Source organism: Lactuca sativa, chromosome 7, assembly GCF_002870075.4.
Source record: "Lactuca sativa cultivar Salinas chromosome 7, Lsat_Salinas_v11, whole genome shotgun sequence".
Taxonomy (NCBI): domain Eukaryota; kingdom Viridiplantae; phylum Streptophyta; class Magnoliopsida; order Asterales; family Asteraceae; genus Lactuca; species Lactuca sativa.
This window is the reverse complement of record NC_056629.2, coordinates 1,070,233-1,081,980: the sequence shown is the minus strand read 5'-3', so window position 1 is coordinate 1,081,980 and position 11,748 is coordinate 1,070,233. Positions and strand designations below refer to the sequence as shown.

Genomic DNA, 11,748 nt, shown 5'->3' with positions numbered 1-11,748 from the left:
TAATTAGGTTAGTATTTAACCGTTTGAAACTATCCTAGATTTTTTTTGACATATACAATATTACATACCTCCTGGCTCCTCCTATAACAAAATCATCAGTAACACGATATGAAATAGAAAGCTATCCGTATTCTGTTGTGGTTGTGGAGTTGGATGGGATAGATGAGATAGTCATACCAAACCGTAACCAATCTTATGTTGGAGGGAAACATTTGTTGAACCACAAAAAATATTCCAAAAAAAAAAAAACAAACAAATCAACATGAAAATAAATAAATAAAATCTCTTCCACACCTATGATTAAAGGTAAAAAAGAAAAAGAAAAAGAGAGGCTTTGAGGTTGTGACTTGTGTTTTCGTCTCTACTATATAATATATATAGTATATTCATTTCTACACAAGTTATGAATGGCAAAATAAAAGGAACAAGAATTTAATATAATAGAAAATCTAGTGCTAGTAATTAATTATTAATGTCTTGTGTTGGAGCTGCGAAGAGTGACTCCATGCAAAAATTTGGTATATCCAAGCAAACTCAGTTTACCATCGCTTCTAATCCAGTCCTTGATTATGGAATGTGCGGTGGGACCCACGTTAAGCTCCTACAGCGTGATCATTAATAATTAAAATAAAAAATTATAATCAAAATAAACCATAAATTAAGAAAAGAAAAATACCCGAGCAAGTTCCTCGACAGAGACGGTACGGTTACCCTCCTGTTCGAAGTAGTCAAATGCTGTTGACCCGATCTGGTCCCAAGTCCCCAGCGCTTCCAATTGGTATGTGCTGATGGCTGCTGCACAGAACTCTTCAAAGTCCATCTTCCTGTAAGACAGGGGCGCCATCTACAACACCACATAATAATCATTAATTAGTCATATCATTCTATCACATAAAGCCAAGGTGGTGGTAGTAGTAGTAGTAGGTTAGATGAAATGTGATTATGTGATGATAGCTGACCGACCGCATTTAGAATATCAGGGACCCTAGACTCCTTCATCGCATCCGTAGCATTTCGCAGGAGAGCCTGCACGCACCAAGTAAAATGAATGGCTGTGTATATTCATATTCATATTCATATTGTGATTATTATTATTATTATTATTATTATTATTATTATTATTATTATTATTATTATTATTATTATTGTTAAGGCAGAAAAGGTGGTGTTGTGTTCTGTTTAGTGTTTACCATTCTGAAGTTGTCAAGTGACACACGCCCGTCTTTGTTTGGTTCCAAAAGCATAAACTGAGCTCTTAGGTAAACCAATTCATCCTCTGTCAGAGCTTTTGAGAGTGCCTTCCAGTTCCAGTGCAAACAAATAAAATATTCAGAAGCAAATAAAAATATTCGGAACCAAAAACCAAAATGCAAATAAATTAATACCTTGAGTGCAGCCCGTTTGAATGGAGACGCATGAAGATACGACTTCACCAATTTATATATCAATATATCTAAAGGAATTGGATGGTTTTCGCTCGACAACCATGGATGAGCTGTCGGTGGTTTTCAGTTAGTTGTTTGGAACTAATAATATTATTATTAAAATTAAAAACTTACTCAGAGCTTGAGCAGCACTCATTCTCTTTCTGTAGTCTTTATTCAAGAGCCTTTTAACAAAATCTTTGGCTTCTGGTGATACAGAAGGCCATGGTATATCATCAAAGTTAGGATCTGCTCTTAATACTGCCCGGAATATCCCAGATTCAGTTCTTGCCCAGAATGGTCTGCTTCCACATAATAATATATAACAGATCACACCAATACTCCATATATCTGCCTCCAGGCTATAAGATCTATGAAGCACTTCTGGTGCAACATAATATGCACTTCCTACAATATCATTAAGCCTTTCTTCTGCAATAATAACCAAATATATATATATATATATATATATATATATATATATATATATATATATATATATATTTTTAATTACACACTACACCATCTATCATCATCTATCTCATTCTGTAACCTTTCTTTACCTGGCCTGATGAAATCAGAAAGACCAAAATCAATGAGCTTCATATCAGAGTCTTCACTTTTCAACATGAAAAGGAAGTTCTGCACACAAGACAAGACACAACCCAAGATATTTTAATTTTAAAACAGGGCTTCTCAAATAGGTAAAAAGAAAACACCCATAATATACGATTTTTATAACCTCTGGTTTTAGGTCACGGTGTACAACGCCTTGCAGGTGACAAAAAGCAACGACACTTAGGATCTGGACTATTATCAATTTTGCATCTGATTCTGTGTATCTTCCACCTCTGCATTCAAAACCAAGTGTCTGTGTCAGAACTCAGAAGGGGAACTATACTTATCAATAAAAAAGAAAAAAAGGATTTGGTCATACCTGGACAATATTCGATCAAGTAATTCTCCGCCTTCACACAATCTGTTTGTTCAACAAAAATAAGTTATAGAACCCAACCAATTAAGCCATGACTACGCATGTTGTAAAATTATACAAAAATAATATAGCATAGAAAGGTAAAAGAGTCAATTGAGAGACGTACTCCATGACTATGTATACATTGTTTGTATCTTCACATGCATCGTAAAAGTGGATCAGATGCTTATGCCCCGAAAGAGCTCTCAATATTTTTACTTCCCTACGCACATCCTCGATTGAAATAGCAGTTGTCATCTACAAAAGGATGATACTTAAGATACTATGCAAACACACACACACTAACAATAGTTCATAATTTGAATTTAAATGATTCACACATGATAGGAGTTACCATGGGGTAAAGCATACCATTAGAACATTCTAGGTAAAAAAAATATGCTACGAATGGTTTTACGTAAACTTCATAAGTTTTATTGTGTTACCAAATATATCCCTATATCAATTAACGTGCGCCTGAGATTTAAGCATGACCTAAAAATAATCATTAGTCATTTTCCTAAATCCCTGGACATTCCAACATCACATCTTTTGCACTTGTATACTTAGATCCCAGGGGAACATTGGCAAAATAGAACATGTCAGCTCATAAGATTACAAAAGGGCCTCCATTTCAGCGAGAAAGGAAGAGTTTGAAAGAAAGGGGAAAAAAAATTACACTTTTTTCTAGTTTGAACCTCCTCCAACAATCACGTAAAATATGAATCATGGGGTTTGTATGATCTTTATCCTTCCTCATGTTATTTGTCTGGAAGCTAAATATAGAAAGCATTCAAGCAATACCAAGGGACATACATTGACAAAAGAGGACATATGTTGGCTCATATCATTAGGAAAACACCTATCTTTTGGCAAGGAAACAAATTTGCTACTAATTGACAAGAATTGTATACTTGACTAATTCTGCAAAACAACCAACATAAGCAAGCAAACATTGAATCACAACAAATTTTTACTCTGACTCTGGTTTTTATATTACAGTCTACATTGACAATAACATTACAAGTCGCAAGTATGCAGCAGCAAATCAAATGAATGTATTTACTTATTTAGATTGAATGCAATTGGGCTATCTAACAAATACCTTGACTTTGGAGATGATCTTAACAGCCAGAGCATGATCCTTAAGTTCCCCTTTCTTGCCCCTGGCGTGGCATGTATGACCGAAATGCCCTCGTCCTATCTCCTTCCCCAATTCGTACTTTGCTCCAAAATTCTTATTGTAACCGAAATTCTTATCAAGAGACTGCACTTCGGGTTCTACTGCTGCGCCATCCTCCGGAATGGGACCTTCCCTTGGCTGCTTTGCATGCCCAAATCGCCTGGCGAGCGAAGCCTTGATGTGCTTAGCTGGTGAGGGCGGCGGAAAAGGCCGTTTAAAGAACCTACGCCCGGGAGTTGACGATCTCGCCGGAGACGGAGAGACCCCAGCTGGTAACGGACTGGCTATTCCATGAGGGTAGGGACTGGACCATGGACTCGTCCCTGCCGAGGATCGGGCCGGCGTGTTTTTCACGGAGGGGACGTTGATGACGCCGTTGTTAGCGGATGAAGGGAGTGGAGACTGAGGGTAAGGACGTTGTTGCTCTCCAGCGGCGATGATGGTGGTGGGGCCGTCGTTGTCGGTAGTAGGAATTGTCTTGCCGTAGCACTGCCCCATCTTAGCGCCGGTGTTTGTCGGAAATTGATCTTATGATCAGGGATCAAGGCAAAGATGAAAGTCAAAACATCCGACAAAGCAAGGGGTAGGGATCTAATGAGGAAGCGTCGGAGAAGATAGAAAACGTTAAAGTCAGGGAATTTGGGCCTGAGAAGACAAAAAGAAAACCGAAAAAAAAAACAAAAGAAAAGGATTGAGCGAGTGACAGAGATTGTCTGACAAGATCTGAGATAGGAGGAGGAGGAAGAGGAGGAAGCGTATCTAAATCAAGGAAGCAGACATGGAAGGGATTTGGTTTGGGGTTGTGATCTTCTTCATTTCTTTCGCTGCTGCTGCTGCTGCTCTCTCTCGTCTGCAAGAAAGAAAACCCTTCCGAGTAGTTGGGTTTTGTCCTTATTACTTAACTTTTGCTGTTTTTAAGTTTTTATTCCCCCCCAGACCCCCCAACTTAAACTAATTCACTGTCGATTCTATATATATATATATATATATATATATATATATATATATATATATATATATATATATATATATATATATATATATATATATATATATATATATATATATATATATATATATATATATATATATATATATATATATATATATATATTCAGGTTCATTTGAAACCATTCTAACCGTGAGACCAAATCTAAAAATAATTTTAAAATGCAAAATAAATGGAAAAATCCAAAAATTCTTTTTTTAAATATTATTTTCGGAACTTGAAATAACTAAAAAAATCCCGTTTTTTTTTTTTTTGAAAAATACGTGAAATATTCTAATACAATATTACACTGACATATTCTAAAAAATAATTTTAAAATACAAAATAAATGGAAAAATCTAAAAATTCTTTTTTTAAATATTATTTTCAGGATTTGAATTAACTAAAAAAATAAAAACAATAAAAAAACCATTTTTTTTAAATACGTGAAATATTCTAATAGAATATTACATTGTACATATTCTAAAAAATAATTTTAAAATGCAAAATAATGGAAAAATCCAAAAATTCTTTTTTTTTTAATATTATTTTCGGAACTTGAATTAACTAAAAAAATAAAAATAAAAAAATAAAAAAAAATAAAAAAATATGTCTCACAGTCTCACAAAATTAGGTCGTCTCACATGAACCTAACCCTATATATATATACATATATATATATATATATATATATATATATATATATATATATATATATATCCTTATACTAATAAAAGAGTAGTTTTTTTGTCATGTGTTATCATATTAGACCTCTTAATTAATGTGTTGTCACTTGTCAATATATTAGTTTTCTATTTTAAATTTTTTAGATCTCCTCATTAATGTGATGTTATTTGTCAATGTATTTTTTTCTCTATTTTAAAATTTAAATTTTATATTAATGTTTTCATTAATTCACAAATAAAAAATGTCTAATATATATTAAAAATTAATTTTACATATTTATTTGAATCAACGATTACAATTTCGCATAATTAAAAAAATATCTCTTAAACTAATAATTTATTTAAAATAACTGATTAATAATTTCAAGTTTTTACTATAAAAGTTTAGTTAATTTTATAACCGTGGTTCCCACAGGTTATAAACAAGTATATATATATATATATATATATATATATATATATATATATATATATATATATATATATATATATATATATATATATTGATAGGTTTTAGCCATAAGAGCATCCTATGTGCTCATATAAACCCTAATGCTTGGATTTAGGTTTCTCTATTGTACATGCAATTTATCCAAGACTATAAACCATAGATCTAGCATATGATAATCAATATAACATATAATTAGGGTTTAGATCATACCTTGATTGTTATGTAGCAATAACAATCTCAAATCCTCCTTGTAATGACTTTAGCATATGATAATCAATATAACATATAATTAGGGTTTAGATCATACCTTGATTGTTATGTAGCAATAACAATCTCAAATCCTCCTTGTAATGACTTTAGAAAGCTTAGAGTCACAAATGTCACTCCTCTAATGGTTCACAAACACCAAGAGCAAGAGGGTGAAGAAGAGAAGAGAAGGAGGCTGCCCAAAACGTGTGGAAACCCTAGAAGGAAGCTTGTCCACGTTTTTTAGGCATAAGGGCTCTTTAAAGAGTGAGGCTATTAGGGTTATCTAACAAGGAAACCCTAATTTGGATGCTTAAGCCCTAAGCAACCCATAAAGGCCTTGGACGATTTCCAATGGGTTTCCCCATAGAATTCGTCCAACCTTAGAATATAAGGCAATCCATAGCCCAATTGCAATTATCTTATAATTACAATTCCAGTCCCTTAAGTTTAATTAATCTCTTTTAGTCACAAACTTAATTCTTATTAATTCTTAACTAATATTAATTAAACAATATGATTTTTCCTTTAATATATTATTCCCATAATATATTAATAAATCATATTTAATCCTTTCTCTCCATAATTCATCCTATCAAGTTGCTTTGGTGAAGGCAACCCAAAAGGACCATGCACCATCGGGTCAAATACATACCAAAATAGTTATGGAGTTAGACACTAATCCAACAGTCTCCCACTTGGATAAGTCTAATAACTATTCTGCGTATGACTTCAGATCCTGATCTGCAATCGTAGCTTTCCAAAGCCGCTGTCAACTCTGATCCTATCAGATACGCGTGTCCTTTAGATAAGGGATCATATATTCCTCCATTCTAGATATCGTATAAGACATGATTTCTAATCATTCTCTCTGTACCATTTCTCGACTTCCGATTTATGACGACTGACAAATTGAACAAATCAAATTAGCTCTAGCCCGGCCGAGCATTTACGTTTGTCATCACTAAATCATCGAGGGGCCCAAAGATATCGCTTTTATCCTACTTTGGATAAAAGGAACGGATAAACTTTGATTCAATGCTCGCTTGCACTTACTCACCAAATCACACACAACAATATGTTTTATAACACCAAGTTACTGGTGCGTATACATATTATCAATGTGTAACCGATTTGCAAGATACAACTCACACATCTCGGTTTCAAGAATATAAGATGTTATCGTCTCACCAATCACTTGTGATACAATTCATGGAGTGATCCAAGTGAGCATGGGTTTAATCCAATGCTCAAATCATATTCATAAGCACTCATGAACGTTGCAGCAAACATTTGCTTATGTTTAATACTCTTTAGACAATCCACACACCAATTCATGACGGTCTTTATTCATACCTACTTTCAACATATGAACGACTGTGGCCCGTTCGAATAATTTGACTGTTCTAAACCAATTAAATTATTCAGGAAGTCAAAACATGCAAAGTGAAACACAAGGATAATACTAATCCCATATGGCCTCAAACCTTTGAGTATAAATAAAACACCTTTTATTTATCACCATATTGATTACTCATTTTTTGTTGTTTCGGGTAATCAACTTCTTACTTGAATTATTACACTTGTCCCATGCTCTTATCATGCACATAATGTTTACTTATGGTTCTTACTTTGTGAAATAGATCAAATGAACACATTTCCAATCATACTTATTTCACAACTCCAAATCCTTTTTCATAAGTGAAAGAATATCAAATTCTTGCCACTTATAGAATATGTTAGATTCTAACATTTTATGCAATGATCCTCTTCGTAATGTCATAGCACAAAGAGTCACAAAGACTATTGCCAACGATATTACAAAGTCCTCTATCGGAGATTGTTACAATACAATTCCTTAGATATGATGTCTTTCACTCAAAGTACATTCTTTTGAACATCCTTTTGCATAAAAGTTTCTAATCTAGACATAGATTTTCAATATTCATTTCCCAATATGGACACGTTTCCATATTTTCCATATGACAACTCATTCTTAATAAAATCTTATCTATTTATAATAAGGTCGATATGGTCCATTCAATACTATACTTTCAACTACTCACAAGCGACCAATCCTCGGTGAACTTTGGATTGTCCTTTGATAGTTGTTTAATTATCTTAGTCAAAACCGATTCTTGTCCTTTTTCCCTCTAAATGCGCTAGACATTTGGAAAATTTTAGGATGGTCAAATATTATAGCATTTGCAATCGATCCTATACCCGAAGCGTATGGGACACGATGCATAACGTCTAACATAAAGATTTGACACTTTATCAATCTTCTGCCATAATGTTTTATGTGCTACGTTCTCAAAATTCAAACTATGAAGAGGAATGCCGTAATCATAATCGAAATTTGAGAACGCACTATGTATCTTTGACTAAAATATTAACATTCCACAACCTAAGCCTTTAGATTTAAAATGAAGCATAATATTCTCTTCCTTAATTATAGCAAAACAACTTTTCAATTATTGCGACTTTGCAAAGTATAACTCTTGTTTTCTATAATTAATATTGCTAATTTGCAATACTTTCCATAATAATCATACAATCATAACATTTATGCTCCCACTATCATGATGATTATTATAAACATAACATTTATGCTCCCACTAGCTTTGACATGTATTAAGAAACCAGCTTAACTTCCAGAAAAACAATACTTGTTGAATTTCTTAAGTTCATGTTTCTAATACCTAATGCTTTGATAATCCTTTGTCCAAGCTTATACACCTTTCCCTTAGATAGCTCATATGTGTGTCTAAACAATTCAGACTAATTGCCAAATCTCACAATTCGAATCATGGAAAGGGATACCGTAACCATAATCGAATTCGAGAATTCAATTTCACAATCACTATCTCCTAAAAGCTTTCTTAGTGAAATCATTTCCTCACAGTCACTTTCATGAAGGAGGGAATCTTATGACACTTAGATTTTAATTAATGGTGTATGTGTTCCTATCCATGTGAATTTGTGTAAAGTCCCGAAAATAGATCTACCAACGATCAAAGACAATCACAGATGCAAACACAAATTAATGAACCAATAATGAGCAAAATACCAAGCTTGCATACGCTTTAAAACTGTAAAACGTCTGATACAACTTGGAAGTATACGAGAGCATCAACCACTCATAAAGACTAACATAACTCGCTATTTAAAGACCTGACTAGGAACCGTAAGGTGTTTACGGTCGTAAACAGTTTACGGCCGTAAACCCATTTTGGCCATAAACACTGTAAACTCAAAACAGAACACGAACAATCACATTTTTACTGCTATCTACGACTATGCCTAGACCAAACCATTTTACAGAGTCTTTCAATCTCCCCCTTGGTTTGGACTAGCTCGGCCCCATTCCTTTCTTTACTAGCATTACATCCATTTGGCCCATAGCACCATTCCACATCTTTTTGCTCAAAATCTCAGCAACCATCCTGGTATACGCCTTGGCTCCTTGTTCATAGATATCTTCAACCACTTTGATTTGAAAATTGCTCAGATAATGAATATCCCACTTCCTGAACTGCAAAAGGTCTCTTCGATCATACAACCGTATGCACCCATTCTTGAGCTTAATGACAGCACCACAAGTATTTTCATCATAAACCCAGCACTCCATAGAACCGAGAGATCCATCTTTATAACCTTGAACAATGGGAAATTGTTTAACTTGAGTCGTGGGCGGCCACATAACCAACTGTAAATGTTTATCAGAAGAAGCTTCAAACACATCTGGATGTTCCAGAATGACTGACTCAGCAGTTGGCATTGTAGGAAATCCCTTCTTCACTTGCTCATCTAGAAAGAATTTGAACTGCGAAACCTGAGGATTGTTTAACAGATTAATAAACGGAGCTTGTGATAACTCCGCAAGATCAACCCTTGTCAACGAACTAAAGGCACGAATATCCTTATACAACTCTGAATTACCACTCTTGCGAATAATAATCCAAAGTCGAAGAGGATCGTGAAATCCCCAAGCAGCTACACCCGACCGATCTCCAAAAGTATCTCTGAACCGAACAATTTCAAGATCAGTGACAGTGATCAAAGATTCCCCCTTAGAATTGCTCTGAGTAACATTTCGCTTGAATAATAATTGCCCTCGTTCAGTATCATCTTCTTGATTTTTCCGAATGATCTCTTGAATATGAGAAGCCATAGGAGGAACAACTCTAATACGCTCAGTAGAACCAGAAGATTGACCAGCTGGCACATCTACTGGATACGCTTCCACATGTAAATTTATTCTTTGTTCTTCTACGCTAGTTTTATACTTCTCACCAAAGTCATCCTCCAGTTTCTTTTTCAATTCGAAGTAGCTTGAAGTCAACAAATTGAAATGTTCTTGAAGGTCAGAAATCTGCTTATCTTTTACTTTTCTATCCCTCTTAACTTCTGCGAGTTGTCCGCCAAGATAAGTTCTATCTGACTGAAGTTTAGACACTTGAGTACATAGCTCAATATTCTGAGCACGAAGTTCAGCTACCTGAATGTCAAGCTCTATGTTCTTCTGACTTAATACCGAGATCTCCTTTCGTAAACTATCATCAGATGAATCATCATCAGGAGCACCCCCTTCACTCATAGAAATGTTCTTTCCTTGAGGGCTAGACGAACGAAACTATTCTTCTGCCATATGCAAAGCTAGTCTCTCAGAAGCAGCACCCCTGCTAAATCTTGGAACAGGAAAACCAGGCGGAGCTGAAGGGCCACCAACATCAAAAACTGAACTAGGTCCAGTTGAAACATCTTTGTTACAGAAAGTCGTGTAGTAGCAGTAGTGATTGGTGGTGTAGGAAGACCACTGACCAAACTAGTAATTAGCTCGGATTGTCTTTCATCAAGTCTTCTCCTCTTAGATTGAGGTTGGTCAGCCTGTGGAGGTATTACACTAACAAATGGTTCAGATGACGGAGAAATAGACGCGGGAGGGGAACATCCCACAACTACCTCCATAGGAATTGAAGTTGACACCATCTGCTCGGAAATTGGAGTAAGAGTTTCGCTCGTTTTTCTCTTCTCAGTTGATGGCAAAACACTATCATCAACATTTTGAAAAATTGTGTCAAATATCTCGTTAGACACAACATTAGCACTACTGGTTAAAGAAGCCGCAATATCATCATTATCAAATCCAGTAAGATCAAGATCTTCAAATGAGTCTCGTCCATCATCACCGGTACCTATTTCCTTTTCATCCTGTCTTTCATTCGACTCATGTTCATGACTGGAGGTACCTTGATCTCTCTGAGCTTGAGAATCTTCATCATCTTCAGTCACGTCTATCACAAAGTTTGCTGGAGTTGAACCCTCAGTAGACGTTTTCTCAGAGGAAGTCGGTTCTGATGATTCATATGTCACTGGCGTCTCATCCAATTCTGTAAACTTACCGAATTTTTCCAATCGATAACGCCCTCGAAAGACAACTTTTCCTCTTCGGTTTTGCTTAATGAGTCCCACAGTGTGTGGACCCAACGATTTCATATCCAGGGTATCTCCCGACTTCCTAACCTCAGGAAACTGCATCTCGACAAACAATTGAATGAAACGGGGATATTGGAGAAAAGTATCCCTTGTAGAAGCCCGGATGTTTATGACAAATTCCTCTAGGATGAACTTTGAGAAATTGAAGTGAATTCCAGAGGCCAAAGATACCAATGCACCAGTTGTGCGTTGAGAAATTTCATCATGCCCACTCCTTCTGCCGGATACACAACTTACGAACACATGAGCCAGAAATCTCCAATATGGATGAAGCAGCTTTTTCAACGTTGGCGGGTAG

General features: G+C 35.1%; 1 protein-coding gene across 1 annotated transcript; it reads right to left on the bottom strand.

Moving 5' to 3' along the window:
- Positions 1-263: 263 nt before the first annotated feature.
- Positions 264-4,504, bottom strand: LOC111888995 (CDPK-related kinase 3). The gene is made up of 11 exons (XM_023885123.3): positions 3,503-4,504; positions 2,525-2,655; positions 2,362-2,403; positions 2,167-2,275; positions 1,988-2,066; positions 1,560-1,856; positions 1,386-1,495; positions 1,191-1,298; positions 964-1,026; positions 677-844; positions 264-601 (listed from the first exon to the last, which is right to left on the bottom strand). The coding sequence occupies exons 1-11, from the start codon at positions 4,076-4,078 to the stop codon at positions 470-472; spliced, it is 1,815 nt and encodes a 604-aa protein (XP_023740891.1). The 5' UTR covers positions 4,079-4,504; the 3' UTR covers positions 264-469.
- Positions 4,505-11,748: the final 7,244 nt, after the last annotated feature.

Excerpts from the sequence above, each read along its gene's own strand:
- LOC111888995 (XM_023885123.3), bottom strand. The coding sequence starts at position 4,078 with ATGGGGCAGTGCTACGGCAAGACAATTCCTACTACCGACAACGACGGC. Across the intron at positions 1,496-1,559 it reads GAGTGCTGCTCAAGCTCTGA|CTCATCCATGGTTGTCGAGC; the intron begins GTAAGTTTTTAA and ends AACCACCGACAG. Across the intron at positions 845-963 it reads TCCCTGATATTCTAAATGCG|ATGGCGCCCCTGTCTTACAG; the intron begins GTCGGTCAGCTA and ends GTGGTGTTGTAG.